Raw genomic sequence first — 17297 nt, 5'->3', positions numbered from 1 at the left:
AGGGGTCTGTTTGATTAACGTTCGAGCGGTGGGTACGGGAACGTAGACAAGAAAAAAGGGTGGTAGCAGCAGTGGGACAGCTGCTTAATTAATTTTATCTCATGGCGCGGGAAACGTATTTCTCTCTTCTCTTTCGGTCATCCGCGCGCCCGGCTTTTCTCCCTTCCAGCTCCCGTTGCTCTTTTTCCTCCGGTTCGCTCATAAAACATGAGTCCTCGTCGAGGTACATGTACGTCCGTTGTAAATTTTTAATCGTGGAAAATCCACGCGGGCACGCCACTGTCCGATACTACCCGGAAACAAGGTACCTGAACGTCCGCTGAATTCTAGATGATCAAAGAGAGAGAGAGAGAGAGAGATTTTGGACAACGTGACATCATGACAATGAGATACAATCGGTCCAAGGCAAACACGCAGTCGAGACATTCGATGGAGATAAAGTGATCCTCAAACTCCTGGAAGCGTGGACGTGGCTGTTCCGAGGGTATGTCTAACCCGTTGGCGACACGCTCGACGTCGGACGGATAAGCCGCCGAGATTGGAAGAAAAACACCATTCACGCTGTATGCACGTGTACTTATGCGTGAGCACGGGAAACCCCCCTTGATCTGCCTGGCGGGAAGAGGCCCCTTGCACCCCTGTTTGCACAGCAAAGCGGAGCATAGGGCGGGGGATGAAGAGTATAAGCTAAAAGAAGGCTATTATGGGGGAAAAAAAAGGCTGGCGACGTGCGGCAAGGTAAGTGCACTCTTGTTCCTCTTCCTCTCCCGGTGGGAGGGTTGGTAAATCAAGGCCCCGGCGTTGGCTTGATGGGGTGTACACGCGGCACGCGGCAAAAAGAGAGATCATCAATAACCTGGGGGGGTGAGCTGGAAAAGGGGCCACGAGAGTGGATACAAAAGCCCTTTGGAGGACCAGCGGCTGTTTAATACCCCCCGAGTTTGCATACAGAAAACGACAGTATACGTGTAGGTGGTCCATTTGTTGTTGAGTCAATTTTTTATTTTTTTTTTTTTTTTTTTTTTTTTTTTTTTTTTTTTTTTTTTTTTTCAAGCCTCGAAAATAGGTTTGCAGTAGAACAAGGCCAATCCCAAAAAAAAAATAGCTGTTCAAAGTTAATTGGCCGTCCCGTTGAACCGGTACAACTATTTCCCGTGCAAAATTACAACCAAACAAAAAGCTTAATTAATTCAATTCTAACGAGGAAAATTTCCTTTATCCCCCCCCCCCACCATGGGTGCGCGAGTTCGGTAAGCACACGCGATTCCAGCCAATTAATTTCATCATACTGCACGCGGGCCACGAGAGCACTACAACTTTGAGGACCATATACGTTTCAGGTAATTGCCTAAATGATGGAAAATTGAAATGAAAGCTCGAGCTGGCGTTGTTCGCGATGATCGAGGCAAGCTCCGAGCCAGTTACGAGAAACCCGAGAGCGCGCGTCCTTTGTTTCCACGCGCAGATGGACCCTGGGGAGCTTTGACGAGAGCTCGAGTCCTCGCACGCGGGGGAAGCAGCTCCGTGTGTACGATCCGACAACTGGAAAGGAGGAAAAAGGCTCAAAGAGGGAGCACTCGGGTGGGCTGTTGGTGCGTGGGCGCGAGCTTTGAGAGCACGCGGAGCGCGAGAACAAAAGGGGGTGCGTCAGCCGTAGGAGGAGGGGGAAGAGTTAAAATTAGCCACCCTTCAGCTGGACGTGGAAAGAAACAAACGAAGGGGGTGTCGGGCCGTTGCGTTCGAAGCGTTAATGCGGATGATGTGGTGAATATTTACTCGGGTGGTGTGGGTAGTTGGTATAGCGCTGGCTCCGAGGGTGCGATCGCACGAGGCGCGCTTCGACGAGCGTTCGAGCAAAGTGTTGAATACACGGAGGGGGTGCATCAACCGATTTGAAACGATGCTCTGATGTTGTTGCGCATACCCTCATGCCCGTGTAGGTGGAATCGAAAAAACTTGGATATGTTTTACAGTGTGTTCTGTATTCGATAGGTTTTTTTTTTTTTTTTTTTTTTTAATTTTTGCAACAATTTCCAACAACTAATGGTGTCATCTGTCGTTTAGTTGTATGGGCTTTAGCATTGGGTACTGATAGTCGGTACGGAAAAGCTCGATGACCCTCAGTAGGTGCCTTTTTGTGTACTAATGTACTCTATGAGAAAAATCAATTTTATATATAGATATGAAGCGTAGCGGAGGGTAACAATTCGCGTCCGCATACCGGCAGTAGGTTGAATTGCAGTTATCTACATTTGTCATGATCAATGAAACGGTTTTTCACCACTAGTAAGACAATAATCAATTATATCTTTAAATATTTATTGCTCAAATACACTGCAGCGACACGTATTATACATATATTTACATTGCTCGGTATGACTCTTTTTATGCTCAATTAGCGCGAACGCATCTAAATCCACTTAATATTTACATCACACAAGCTGTACGATTCGATGAATTATCTTCGTGCTCAATTGTTACTCTATATTTATTCTGTACAAAACAGATGATGCATTTTTAGGCACCAAACATACTTACACAACGTAAACGCATACCTTCCGCTTGAAAATAACAATTTTCATGACATTGTTACGTGAACAAAGTGTTGTATCAAAATCAAGGGAATGATATGACTTTTATTATTATTATTATGTTTTTTTTTTTTTTTCCAAATCACATCCTTAGCAATTTTTTAAAACATCTTTCGTCACACGTACTTAGTTCGTCTATACTTTAAAGCTTTGGTTGCACTATTCGAACTTTATACGAGTATTATTTTCAATTGTACAAGGTTAAAAATCAAGTACACGGAATATGAAAAAGTAAAAAACAGCAACAAAAAATAAAAAAATAAAAAATAGATCTCCATCCCTGCTCCATCATTGTAAATAATATAACTGTTCTCTTCCAAAGTATTTTACAATGAAAAAATTATGTACAACATCGTTCGTTCGAGTAAACACACGACAGAGGCAGTATTTCATATATTTACAATTTATATTTGGCAATGGTCGTTTGGATTTTGGTTTTCAATTGTACACGTACACGTGTGCTTTACATGCATTACATAGTATATCGATACTTATTTTTCCAACATTATTTTATAAGACATGATATTCTATCGCATTAAAAAAAAAAAAAAAAAAAAAAAACTCATCGTCGAACTCACGAAGAGATACGAAGCAACGAAACAATCCGCCAAAACACGTGTACACCGAATGCAAAATCGATGTCGCTCGAAAAGTATTTTTTTTTTTTTTTTTTTTTTTTTTTGCTTACCAACCTGCCGAAGCGAAAATGCCCGATCGTCGCGCGAACAACGGCAGTGGCGAAACGGAACGACAAGCTCACATTCTCCCCCAACTCTTTTGAGGGTTGGGGCGAGCCCAGCAAGGTATACATAATTGTACTTACGTGCGCCCAAAACATACGCAGCATATAATGTCGACAGCCAAAACAGAAGTGCGCCGCAGAATATACACAGGCTGTTGGAAAGGGAAGGAGTGCTGCTGGTGGCGCATTGAAATCGGGGCTACGGTTGTACGTACACGGCAGGTTGGTGGGGCCGGGGGAGGGGGTTGTACCGTAATCGTCACCGCAGTAAATCGAATTCCAACCGCGATTTCGAAGTTTAATTGGAAGTAGCGGCGAGCTTTCTACACACACACACACCCACAAACATACTTGCACACGCCCAGTGCATCCAGGCGGTACGATGGTGTAGCCTTCATCGATGCAAGCACTAAACAGGATGGCGAGGGGATGGGGGTGGGGGGAGACGCAGGTGGTGTGGCTTAAGTCTACGAGGGCGACGTGAGTCCTCGGACGATGATCGAGAGGCCAAAGTAGCCGATTACGAGCCCAAAGTGACTCGCGCTGGCCGTCGCCGTGTCCGTGTAGTCGACGTTGCTGTCGTCCTTCGTCGAGCCGTCCAGCATGCCCGTGGAGGTGTCCGAGGGCCGTTTCTTTGCTGCCAATGGTTTCTCGATTTCTGCAATCATACGGTTATCAATTCTCACGCGTGTGGACTTTTTTTGACTTACGAACTATAAAACACGTCTCATACATCTCGATTTTTTTTTTTTATTTATTTTTTTTTTTCATCATTTGTTGTCACTCAAAAAGCGTACGTATGAATCTTTTTGGCATTTACAAGCTGCCGTTACAAAGTATTTTATTTATATATTTATTTATTATTACTACTTTTTTTTCTTTTCATTAGAGTATTTTTTGGATCAGCTTCGATTTAGCACGACGAACTTTTTTATCTTCCATCAATCGTCAAATGTCGCGGATTGTTTTTGAATGACTTGAAAAAAATGCTTATGTTTTGCATAGCCAGTCGCTAAATATTTCATGGGGCTAATACAAAACAAAAATTTTTTTAAATAATTCCATACTAAGAGCTCCCTGTTTATCACGTTTTCACATACTTCAGTGTCCATTAAAAAAAAAAAAAAATCAACACATTTACTCTTCGTACCCAGTAAAAGTTGTTGCATTTTGTCACATGGCATTTATATTTTTTGATTTTTTGTCACGTTATGTACATCTGAATAAACAAATAAACTGAAAAAATTAAACTAGAACCACTTTTTCCTCTGATCAAACTCATGATCGAGTGATCGTATAGCTCGAACAAATCGCATCACCTGTGCGCAAATAATCTTTGATCGATTGAAATATATACCTGCGCTGCGTATCATTATAAAAGTCAAATACTCGGTAAAATGAAGGTTGTTTGAACACTTGAATACCGATTTTCCACCGAGCCAACAAAACCCAAAGCCCCACTGATCGGGCAATATCGTGAGATCCGGATCAACGGGTCGCGTGTAATTGGACGCAATTTTTCATCAATCGAGGGTGATGGGGGTAGAGGAGAAAAAGCCCTCGAGTTAAAAGTTGATCCAAAAGCTTGTTATTCCCGGTCGGAGGAGGAAAACGGCGTTGTTTTGGTCTAATAAGATGCCACAATTAAATCCAATCCTCAGCCATATTTGGCAAATGTCGGGGCCCTTTGAGGAAACGGAACCGCAAACGGAGGGGGGAGTTATACCGCTACTACCGAGAAACGATGATAACTGCGGAGGGTAGCGCCAAATTCAATTATTCCAGGCTGCTTGGCTCCGTTTTCGGGATTAACCACGCGTACACGCATGTGCCGATTTTGTCAAATTACACGGCTGTGGCTACTCTCCTTTGCACAAGTGTATCATATATACATGCACGGACATCAAAGTAGGACTGCACTGCAGGATAAACGTATACAATTTCTCTCTCTTTCACTCTCTTAGCCGTACAACAACCCGACCGAACAAATAGTTGTACCGACTGTTTGTTGCGCATAAACATACAGGCATATATGTATGATTACGCGTACTCACGTTTTGCAAAGTAATACTGGTGTACAATGTGTACCCGTAATGTGCGTAAATTGTTTGGGGTTGTTGTACCCTATATACGTCACGTGCAACACCACGCGATTACGAAAGTAACTTTGGCTCCGTGTATACATGTATTGTTATCGCTGTGCGGGAGACGTGACGATCGCGATGATTTTCAATTTCCAAAATACGCGGCCAAAGCTAGAGATAGTGTGCACGTAATTACGGCATTGGATCCAACACAAATACACATCGTACCGAAGGGGTTGCGAGGGGCTGATTTACGTTATATCTGCGTATAAACTATGGTTTGCGGTCGACTACCGGTGTGTGTGTGTGTGTGTGTGCGTGCGTGCACTATCATATAGTGAGTGTAACTTTTGTGATTTGCTAATCCAATGGGATTGTAAAAGAAAAAAACTAAATGAGCCAAAATCATGGGAAATGAAGCGGAATACTTTGTATACTCGTTGCATATATTGTACGCACACGTACAAAAGGGTGGGAGGCGATTTCGTTGGGCAAACCCATTTTTATTGGGCGACTCCCGCACAGGGTATTTGCCCGGGCCAAATTGACATGTCATAGCAGCGAGCGAGTTATACCGGGGCACGCTCGGACCTACTCGCGAAATAACCGATTCAAGACGAAAATAATTGAAATCCCACGCGGGGAGTCTGTTCGCTGTACGTATAGCTCAGGTTCAGTCGTGTGGCTCTGGTAGATTGGCCTGTCGAAACGGAGCACACATCGCACGGTTAGTGTTTTTTCGAGCGGGTGATTATTAAAGCCGTCGTGTGTAGTCGAGGGGTCTGGGATCGTGCTGGAAAAAAAAAAAAAAAAAAAATCGCCGGGCTTTCGTTAAGGCCTCGTTCCCATCTGTGATGGGCTTTTATCGGGAAACGAATTACCGAACTAGCTGCACCGGACTGAAAAGAAACCCGGTTACGACAACGATTACCGCCCGGCTACCGCCGAATATGCATCTCTCCCTCTCATTTTTCCTTTTTGCACACACTCGCCGGCTTTCTTGCTTTTGCTTCACAGTTTTTGCACAGATTGAAAGTCCTTTTGTCGGCTTGGCGCAATTGTTCGTACTTGTATTCTCTCTCTCTCTTTTTTTTTGTTATACGCTCCAACCTCTACGTACTATGAAAGCTACGTCCAATTAATCGAATGAAAAAATAACGCGTGGCCATTGAGCTGCAAATCATTCGATTTTTGTACGTATACCTTTGTTTGTTTGTTTGTTATCATTGTACCTAAAAGTAAAAAAAAAAAAAAAAAAAAAAAAAAAAAAAATTAAAAAATAACAAAGAGCAACGCTTTTAGTGCCAGCTCAACCACAAGGATGGCTTATGTGTACTCTCTCTCGTCACGAAAAAAATGTAAAAACGCGTCGATAAATCGAATGTACGTGTGATTTGATTACTTGTCGATCTCGACGCCCGAGAAATGAAAGATCGAGAGCTTGGAGCGCCAATTGTAATTAATATATTAGTACAAACAGTGAGCTACGAAGGAAAAAAAAAAACAAAAGCGCCTTTTCGACCCCTTGGCCCGAGGAAAAGAGAGCTCTGCGGCCGAAGAAAGGGTACACACGATATCAAACTGGAGTAAAGTAATTGTTTTTTCGCTTCGGTTGCAGGGACTTGGTAGAGTATACACTTACCGTTTGATCAATTGCATATACGCGACGGAAAGGAGAGAGAGAGAGAGATCAAATTCATCCGTTTGATGGGCTGGCTTTCTCCCACTCGAACGAAAAAATTTTTTTTTTTTATTCCTGGAAACGCGAGGCGGTGCCTTTGTACGGCTTTCAATTATTCGCTGAAACGCGCCCATGTGCCTATATACATACGCGTACAGCCGAGAGGAAAGGAGTGAGGGATTATATAAACATGCTGCTACGCGCGAGAGTGGGTGGTTCTATGCGGCAAGAATGACCACGAGGAGGAGGGCGCCAAGTCAATTCCTTCGATCGACGGAAACGACGTGGCCGCATGATACAAGGAACATTTACATCTGCGACGAAGCGACGAAGAGAGATAGATAGATAGATACCAGTGTGTGCGTGTGCACGTGAACAGGAAATACTTTTGGTCGCGTCGCTCCCCTGCACAGGCACCACCATATATACGTGGAATATTCGTTCGACAGCGCTTCACTGCTAACCACGTACAATAAATACCTCATTGATGTACAATCGCTTGATTTATAGATACAACATGATAATAATGGTGTTTTGTGTATAACCCATATATATATATATATATATATAATACGTGCTTACCGTAGATTTTTATTTTGCCGTCGGTGCCCCCCAGCGAGTTGGTGGCCATGCACCGAAAGGCCCCGTAGTCTTGCCTCCGCACGGACGTTATCGTCAGCCTCATCGTCGTCCCGTAGCCCACCGACAAGGTCTCCACCTTGTAATGGCCATCTGAAAATTTCGAAGCGGGTACTTATCAGTAGACCATTGGCCGTAGATGACGAAAGACACCAATCGTCGATAATGAACCGTATACGATGTTAAAAAAGGGGAGCAGGGCGAAAAAAAACATCCATGATACGCTATATATTACCATTGTTTATGGTCAAGTTGTCCTGGGTCGACCAGTAAGTTATGGGCCTGGGAAACGCCTCGCTGCGGCACTCGAGCGTCAACGTCTGGCCCACGTAGGCCCCGACCAATTGATTCTCTATCCACAGCATCGGGGGAACTGCGGACAACAATCATATATACACATACACATTGCTTCAACAATCTATAGATACAAATGATGGCCAATCGCGCGAAAAAAGAATATAATGTCCATGGATACGCGCAAACGAGCGCTCACGGGTAAACGAGATGTAGGTATATGTATGCGCGGACAAAGAAAGCCCAGGGACAGCCAGACGGTACACGTGTTGCGGTAGTCTAGGAAATCCGCACCATCCACCTTACTATGTATAGCTTCGGGAGAGATTTTCACCACGAGCGCGCCCCGCACAATGACGCCGGTGGGTGTGTGTATAAGCTCGGTATGAAGCGCGGACACGTGGATCCGAAAACAATTTGCCCGGAGATGTTCGAGGAATTTCGCGGTGGCCTCGTTACACATCATACATACAATATGTATGAGGGCGCAAAACTTTGGTTCTAACCAGTGGGGGGATCTTCAAGAGGAGCTCAATTGAGCGAGTCTCGCGATCCATTAGTTATGTATAGGATACGAAGACAGGACGAACTAGCGCGGTGCTTCGCATATATAACGTATGTATTTGTACATATGTATATATATATATATATTGTAGGTATATATTTAGCATAAATAGCAGTGGTGTTTGTATACGTACAGTGGACGATGAGAACAATGCGTTTGCTGACGGTCGGTGGCACCCCGTTCGAGGCGATGCAGAGGTACGCTCCCATGTGCTGGCGGCTGACGCGCGTTATTTCCAACTCGGGACCCTCGACGCTCGAAACTGCTGGACAACAGCATAATACAACGTTTACACTTGTACAGATTATAAAAGGGGAGGGGGGGCGTACAAAAAGGGGAGAAGATATGTACGAGTACAACATGACATATATAATTATGTTCACGACGGGATAATCGAAATTCGCATTAATCGAAAACCGACCCTTGGATTCGCGAGCTTTTTAAGCTCTTTATGCCCCCCACGTGTACATATATAAGTACGTGTGGTGGATCAAGCTTTTTTTTTTTGCTTTTTTGTTTTGTTTGCACGCAAGTTTGGTCGAGTTTCGTAGTTACTCGCACTGCATCTGGACGTGCGTGTAATTTACAGTATGATTTTTCTTTCGTAAGACTACTGGATACATATTTATAGTTCCCGGTTGCACAGATTTCACCGCTAACGCTCACTCGTATCACCATCGACTATCTCTTTACTTTATTTTCACGCGTAACACACATGTATCTTCTCTCTCGCGTGGAGGGACGATTTTATCTTGTCTTTTTGTTTTTCGTTTTTGCAAATGGACGGATTCCCCGTACTTATCTACGGGAGGGAAAAAAAAAATGTATCCTCGCAGAGATTCAAAAAGATATACAAGTATCGAGCCACGAGTGCAAGGTAGGAGTAATGTAAAAGTAGTATTATATTGTGACACAGCTGCATTTGAGAGTGTGTATATATGTATATACGTACGTACCTTCCTGCCGGCCGGATATGTAAATGGTGCCACCGGCCTCCCGGCGCCACGTGACAGTGGGCTCGGGCGTGCCGGTCGCGGCGCAGCGCAGCGTCACGTTGTTGCCCTCCCGCACCATCATGTCCGTACTCGTCGGATAGTCGAGGATGTCCGGCGGCACTGAAACACGTCGGCCCGCGCTTTATTTACATACACGCATTGATCCACTCCGATACGCACCCCCCCCCCTCCCCTGGACCGATATCCGATCGACCAAACTCTCTCGATCGGACTCGCGCGCTCGTCGCTCTCAGGGGCCGGAGTTTTTATCTTTTTTCCAGCCTTTTATTTTTCAGCCGAGATGCAAAGCTTTCGGGTCGCGTTTTTTTTTACCTAACCACTCTGTCGCGACGCGCCAACTGCTATGTACGTACGCGGTAATAAGATTCCCGCGCCAGACGCGCCAGTTTTTTTTTCAGCCCCACCTTCTCGTCCGGTGCAGCCACCGCATACCCAATACTCGCGGCAATGTTTTCGTCGTTTATTTGCGTGCAGCGGAGCCATCATCGTTTCCCTATCCATATATACGCTCCCTCCTTGCGGCCAAGTCATCAACAAACTCTTCGCGAGCAACCAAAGGGGGGCGGGGGAGGCTCGAGATCTAATTAAGTTTTTTTCCCTGCACCTCCCCGACGTCTCCGTCTTATTATAAATCGTGTTTATTATCCTGTTTTTTTTTTTTTTTTTTTTTCCTCTTCCTTCTTCTTATTCGCTTTCCCATAGGTACAATACAGTGTATGCGTTATGCGCGGGTCCAGCGATCGAGCCCCGCAGTCGTGCACTTCTGTATGCAAATTACGTAATTAGGGGAGATAAACGTATAGGGGCGCCTCCCCCTCGCACCGTGTACCCATTACTCTTTCGGTTACGGCTTAGCGCGATAATATACACGTTGCCTTGTGCGCAGGTGTGGAGGTAAGGGCGCCCTCGATGTTTTTTTTCCTCCAAGGAGCGGGTGTTGGGCATTTTAAGGACCAAGGATGTGGAAAAAAGCTCTTGCTTCGACAGCACCGGTAAAAAATTCAATAAAAAAAAAAAAAAAAAAAAAAATTGTTCCCCAAAGGAGCCTTGGTTGGCCGTGCAATGATCAATAAAGCTCCGGTGTAAAGGTTTATCCGCGAGAAGGTGGGGGAAAAAAGGAACGCGAGATTTTTCAACCCGCTCGACTGGAAGGAAGACGCCAAGTTACAGGGCCGAGAGGCACGCGCGGCGATCTCTCATTCTCGCGCGGCTTGTGTATCGCGATCGCGGCAGGGGTGGGAGGGTGGAAGATTTAACGAGGCCTCGGAGCCACGGTGGGGCTGGATTGCCCGGTTCTGTGTGCGGGGTCGGCCCGTACGGGAACTTTTTCCGGGTGTGCACGGAGAGCATGCTTGCCGAGCGGTAAAAAAAATATACGCTATCACCACGGCACCCACTGACTGTGCACTGCCCAACGCATCCGTCGGAAACACAGAGCGTACACCAGCAGGTGCGGGCGTGATAGGTCCTTGTGTATACATATACACCTAGGCCCGTCATGTTGACCAAAAATCCCATCACCCGAGATGATGCCCTCCCGAAAGATCAGCGTCAAAGAACGTAGGGTATATGTGTTCACAGCGAATATAGTTGTGCACGAATGGCCCCTCACCGGCGCAAAAGCAAAATCACAAGCAGGGCTACAAGTGTGTGCTCGCCACTTTCGCTGAGAAGCCAACTCGGTAACTCTGTATACAGGTGGATGGACCGCAAGATCATACATTAGCATATACCGATACGCGCGCGGGGTCACTTTGGCGCAGAACGAGCGCCCGTACGTGCGGCGAAAGGGCGGTGGGAAAAAGGTTTCCCTCTCGTGACGCAGGGTGAAAAACCACAGGGCAGACGAAAAGCACGAGTTGTAAGGTACACCGCCAAGGGGGGGGGGCGATAGAGGGCACGTTGCCATCAACTCTCGCCCTCTGTGCTTTGAACGAGGCGTGTGCGTGTATACTTGAAACTATGCTCTTCGTATACCCATACACTTATCAAACATGTCGACGCGTAACTGACAATTAGACGAGGTAAAGAAAGAAATGAGAACCGCACGAGTTGCGAGTTTGGGTGTAAACAAGAAGCATAAACAAGAGCCGATATGGTGGCGAGCGAGCGAGCTTGGAGTGTAGAGTGTGTGTACTTATTCGCCGGCGATGGGCGGCTTTAGCGAACATTTTCCGAGTTTGCGCAACTCCTGCTGGGACTTGGGCACGCGGCAATTATACAACGCGCTTTCTTCGATTCGGTTGGCAGCGTTTGCGAAAAATCTCGTTGGGAAAATATTTGTCGGGACGCGCCCCCTCTTTTCTTTGTCCGCGTTTTCTCGGTAACGATGAGGTAGGGATATCTGCTTGATAAAACTGAGCTACGTCTCTGCACGGCGTATAAGTACCGTATGTAACAAATTTTTTCTATTTTTTTTAATTTTTTTTTTTAGATTTTGGGTCCAAAGATCTTATATTTTCGGAACGCCCTGGACACTTCACCTTTCCGAGATACCGTGTCATTTTTCGTGGGCTCGGAAGACATCGAAGTCGTGAAATCGCAAACAAACGCCCTTCGCGTATATACAATTGAGCGGTATACTTACCGACGACCTCGAGATAGCCGGTGTTGCTCGACATGGGATCGGTGTTCACTTGGCACATGTACCAGCCCCTGTCGCCGACCCGCGTGTCCTTTATGTGCAGGGACCACGTCCGGTGTCCGCCGTGGGTCAATATGATCCTGTGGTTCTTCGTTATCACGTGGGTCGATATCGTCAGGATCGTCTGGGTGTCCACTCGCAGCCACGCCACCTGCTCGACCAACCAAACGCAAAACAATCAATCAACTCGGATGAATAAGAATATTGAGGTATTTTTTTTTTTCCTCCTGGCCTGGCAAAGAAAAACAAAGTCAACGTCATTAACGCACGGCAGTAAAATTCGAACGGATCGAGCTCTTTGGGCTATACTGACGCCCGGTATGCTGAGATTGTTGTGGCAAAGAACAACTGCGACGCGTACAACTCGATCGTTTTAAAAGGCCAAAAGCAACAGAAAACAAAAACAAAAAAAAAACAAGAAAACGCGAGATCTGGTTCACAGAGTCCCTCCTGCCACGCTCTGCCCTGATCCCCCCATTACATTGTCCGTAACTGGCGCATCTGTTGAAATAGCTTTGGCACTGCATGCGGAATCATTTTTTTTTTTTTTTTTTTTTTTGTTTATTCAGCAAGTCGACGGGTGAATCGTGATTCTACAAAGGTATAACGTAAAGAAAGAGAAAACCGGACAAAAAAAAGCCGCCGCACAATGGGTCTTTGCCCTGGGAGAACCGCGCGCTACCTCGAGCTTTTTTAATCAAGTCGTCCGTGCGAGTGAAATGAATGATTATTGTCAGTCTCTGTTCCACAAAGTGTGTACCTTCGCGCAGTGCGGGCACAGCCGAGTCGGGTGCCTGCACCTGAACGCAGCAACAATAACAACGACGGCGACAATAAAGTTGCAGCGGCTTATACCCATGGCCGGGAGAATAAGGACTGGCTTGTTTCCACGCTGAATTTCGTCGTCGCGTCAACGAAGAAGTATTAAGTCCTTCGCGCGGGGCTCTTATTATCCTCTCGAGGAAGGAATAAAGTAGAGCAGAGCCGCGAGTTTTAATGCCGTTTGCTGGCGTTGATGGCTATACGGGTGCGCGAATGCCGGGCTTGATAATTGCTCGCCAAGGAAAAACAGCCGGCCCCGCTACCTTTCCTTGATCCATTCGAATATCCCGGGCTCGCGCGAGTGTTTACGGCCTATTTTTTTTTTTTTTTTTTTTTTTTTTTCTTACCATTTTTTTCGTGCTCGTTATCGAGCTGTAGGTATACACATTTTTTCATGTATAGAGAGTCAATGTGCGAAACGATTCGGTATATTTCAAAAAAAGTTTCACGCGATGATGAATCAAAACTAACGATGGTTATCATTTTGAAAGCTCATGTGGTACACTATTTGGAATTATTTTTTACCGATTTTTTTCAAAAGTAACACAAAAACTAGGCTCTCTTTGACTTTCTTAATTATATTTAAATTAAAATTGGCTCACCAAAATTCGTCTAAATGCAACAAATTTTAGTAAACAGTCTACAACTTTTGTAATTGGCACATCATTTTACGTACATTTGCTCCCTCCCTCCGAAAAATAACGCTACAGTGTCAAAAATACAATTTTTTTTTTAATTTCATGTTACGAGGAAGGATAATTCATACGAAATATTTATTTCTATCAATGGTAACTAACTACGTTAAAACGGCTTTCGATGGATAAACAAGGTTTTTACAATCAAAAATATGAACCATGGAATAAGGATTAATGAACCAATAAAAAATGTTGAGCTCAAAAGTTACGAACAATGTGGTAAATCTTTTCAAATTTGGTCAATTTTGACGAAAAGTTGCCCTATTGAAAAACGTTGATGCACTCGAAATAAAAGGACTTGTTTATATTATTTCATAAAAGTAAAAAGTAAAACAAAAAATTAATTTTCGTTCTCTTAAGGAAGCACATGTATCTTGGATGATTTTTCGTGGAAGCCCCCCCCCCTCTCCCATATACGTTCTTGTCGATTATTTACAACCGAGCTTTTGAGATGTTTTCCGGAGCCTGCCGCTGCCAAGATCGGCTTACCCCGGAAAATCCTTTAATTTCTCAACCCAAGCAACGTCGGACCGGCCAAGTGTATGTTTGTTGCATTGAGAATGTGCTAGCGGGGGGGAGAGGAGACGGGAGCAGAGAAAGCAGTCTCGGCCACTCGGACCGTGAAGAATGAGAAACGGATTTGTGGAAAAAGAGCGCGTGTACTGTACACGTATGTGCTCAGTATTCACTTTCTCGTCAATCTTATTTCGGTATACTTCTTATTGTTCTCCTCTAGCACTTCCTTTTGTTGGTTTCTGTTTTCCTTTCCTTCCGATTTTCACTTTCTACCCCGTCTGTTTCACCCTCTTGCCCTTTTTATTTTTCTCTCCGTCACCGAGGGAGCGATAAGAAGGGATTGACGCGGTGTCTCCTTCAACTCGAAGCTCTGCCGATCCGTTTCTTCGCTCGAGCATTTCTACGTATCTCTCGAGTTTGTCGTTGCGTGAGGCGCAATCGTCGACTTTTCCGCGCTACCACTAATCAGCGAGGGAACGCAAGCTCTACCGGGGCAAGATTAACGATCCCAAGAGTTCTCGCTGACTTATCAAGTGTTAACGAGCCAGGCAAGCTAATAAATGATACCTTGGACAAATAATGCATCGCTCTCCCTTTCCCGGTGGAGATTTCTTTACGATTATTAACCGTTTTTCAGCTTTTTTTTTTTTCTTCTCCATCCATCCCTAACATTTTTTTATATAAAACGAGGAAGTTTGCTTCACGTAGTGTTGTTACAGTCAAGCGATGCTCGATGTAGTCGAAGGAAGGATTTTTAATCATGCCTGACCTGACATTGACTTGTACTACTTGAGTTTTTGGAATTCCAAGTTTTTCTCGATTTTCCATCAATTTATCTAATTGAAAAACGTCCAAGCACCGTTAAAGGTTTTAAAATTATTATTTTTCCTGTAGACTCAACATTTTTTAAAAATGACAAGATAATTTATGAATAATTATTAACCATCTTGTGATTTTTTTTTTTTTTTTTTTTCAATTTATTTTGACGAAATCCTCAACAAACGAGAAAGATTACTGCACGGAAATATTTAACGAATTTTTAAACCACGTCTGACGTAATATTTACTTGTACTACTTATGCATAAATCTCGAGTCTCAAGCTATTCACCAGCTTTTTGATTTTGTTATCGTGGTAAAAATACCTGATCAAGTAACAAGATTTACAATCGCAATTCTTACCATTGTCTCCGGTTTTTTCTTATACGTCGAATAACGATGTCTTTATATTTAACCGTACGTCTTACTGACGTTTTATTACACACTCATCCTCGAGAAATCCACGTCAATGGAATAAGTATTTTTTGTAAAGGGTTGCAACAGCCAAGCAATGCTCGATATAGAAAGAAAAATTATTTTTGCACATGTCTGACTTGATATTGACTCGTACTACTCGTATATTTTTAGTAAGACATTATACTGCTGTTTGAAATGTAAACAAACAAATCAGAGTATATGAGAAGACTCAAAATACATGTTCCAAGGGCGTTTTCATCTGTTGATAACGAAATAAATTTTTTCCAGGTCAAAGAACGTATACACGTACCCCGTTAACTTAAAATTCAGGTCCATATCCACGTACGAGTGACCATTCAAAAAAAAAAAAAAAAAAAAAATCCAATGATTTAAAGGACAGGCTCCAGTTTCCCATTTTATTTACTGCGCTCTTCATTTTTTCTTCCTCAGTCATTTGGCTCTGCCCACGAGCCGTTTACTTGACACCGACTTTGCTTTCAACGGAAACGCGCGAGAAAGCATGCGCCACCACCAGCGGGACACGTTATTAATCGTCCACCGAAGACGCGCCGCAAACAAATGGTTTGCTTTGATAAAGACGACATCCACACATGGGCACCACTTGCTGATAAATACATTACGTGCTCATGCGGTACACGTGAGTTCTCGACTGACGTTTCGCTACTTAATTTCGTTCTTTTTTCACCAGATGCGCAACTGTGTTGCGGATTTCAACGGGAAACCATCATCACCAGTGGCTCTACGGTCATCCGTGAAGAAACAAAAAGTTCGAGGTAATATCTATTTTAGGTATCACATGCGAGAGTCCTGGTCATCGGCCTTTAGACCAACCGAATCAAATAGAATGAAAAACGCACAATATGATGTTGAACAATAAAAATAACATGTAAAAAAATTTAAACTTTGGTACGTAAAGCACGACACTCGAGAGTACGGTTATAGCCTACATCCTCATGAGGTAATCGTTTTACAATTTTAATCCTCTTGAACGAATTGAAAAAAATTTCTACATGATTCATTTTTCGTTTATTCGTATTTCGTAGCGCGTAGAATAATCGAGGGCACACATGCAATAAGCTGCTTACCGCTCGAAATCACATGAAAGTATCGTACGGAAAAGTAAAACCTGTATCTCTTTTGCATTAGCAATTTTTTGATCCGATTTGATTTTTCAAAGTAAAAAATAAATACACTTACGCGTTTTCGAGCACTAAGCAGCTTATGAAACTATCAAAAACTCAAAAACATGGTATTCATAAAAAAAAGAAGAAAAAAAAATTACTAATTTTTTTATTTCTTTCCGTAGGACTTACGAAATGTAAAAGTTTTTCTAACCTTTCCAAAACGGTACTTTTTTTTTGTTTTTGTTTGGTTTTTTTTTTTTTTTTTACCGAAACGTAAATGGGACAGCGTCAATCGCAACTGCATGTGCATTCCCGCAAAGCAGCCGGGCCTTGAAAAAATTAAAAGAAACCCTCCACCCTCCAAGGATTCCAGGCGCAAAGCGCAAATTGAGCCACTACTCTCACATAGCAAGGCGGCAGCTGGTTAAAAGAGCCCCGGAGATCATCGGCCGTTAGTTTCTCCGTCGAAGTTTACTTATCCGGTGCTTCCCGCCCAACGGAAGCTTCATATCGCGCCGCACGGAGGAAGTCACCGCTGGAGCAAGGAAATAAGCCCGGCATAACAGGATCTTAATTAGCCTTCATGGCGTCGTCGTCTACTTTAATTATTGTCCCGCTTCAGGTCCTTTT

General features: G+C 44.1%; 1 protein-coding gene across 1 annotated transcript in view; it reads right to left on the bottom strand.

Annotated features, from left to right (window-relative positions):
* Positions 1-3643: 3643 nt before the first annotated feature.
* The window catches only part of LOC149375237 (opioid-binding protein/cell adhesion molecule homolog), a 37232-nt gene continuing 23578 nt past the window's right edge, over positions 3644-17297 (bottom strand). Inside the window, exons 3-8 of the mRNA XM_089589721.1 lie at positions 12200-12407; positions 9553-9711; positions 8730-8858; positions 7973-8110; positions 7681-7830; positions 3644-3991 (exon numbers count right to left, since the gene is read on the bottom strand). Coding sequence (XP_089445847.1) covers positions 3801-3991; positions 7681-7830; positions 7973-8110; positions 8730-8858; positions 9553-9711; positions 12200-12407 — 975 coding nt within the window. The 3' untranslated portion in view covers positions 3644-3800. The remainder of the gene's footprint in view (positions 3992-7680; positions 7831-7972; positions 8111-8729; positions 8859-9552; positions 9712-12199; positions 12408-17297) is intronic.

The sequence above is a fragment of the Copidosoma floridanum genome, unplaced genomic scaffold, assembly GCF_036245765.1.
Source record: "Copidosoma floridanum isolate Cflo_tuat_1 unplaced genomic scaffold, Cflo_Japanese_pri ptg000009l, whole genome shotgun sequence".
Classification (NCBI taxonomy): domain Eukaryota; kingdom Metazoa; phylum Arthropoda; class Insecta; order Hymenoptera; family Encyrtidae; genus Copidosoma; species Copidosoma floridanum.
Note: the sequence above shows the minus strand (reverse complement) of the source record. Positions and strands in the feature narration are given on the sequence as shown.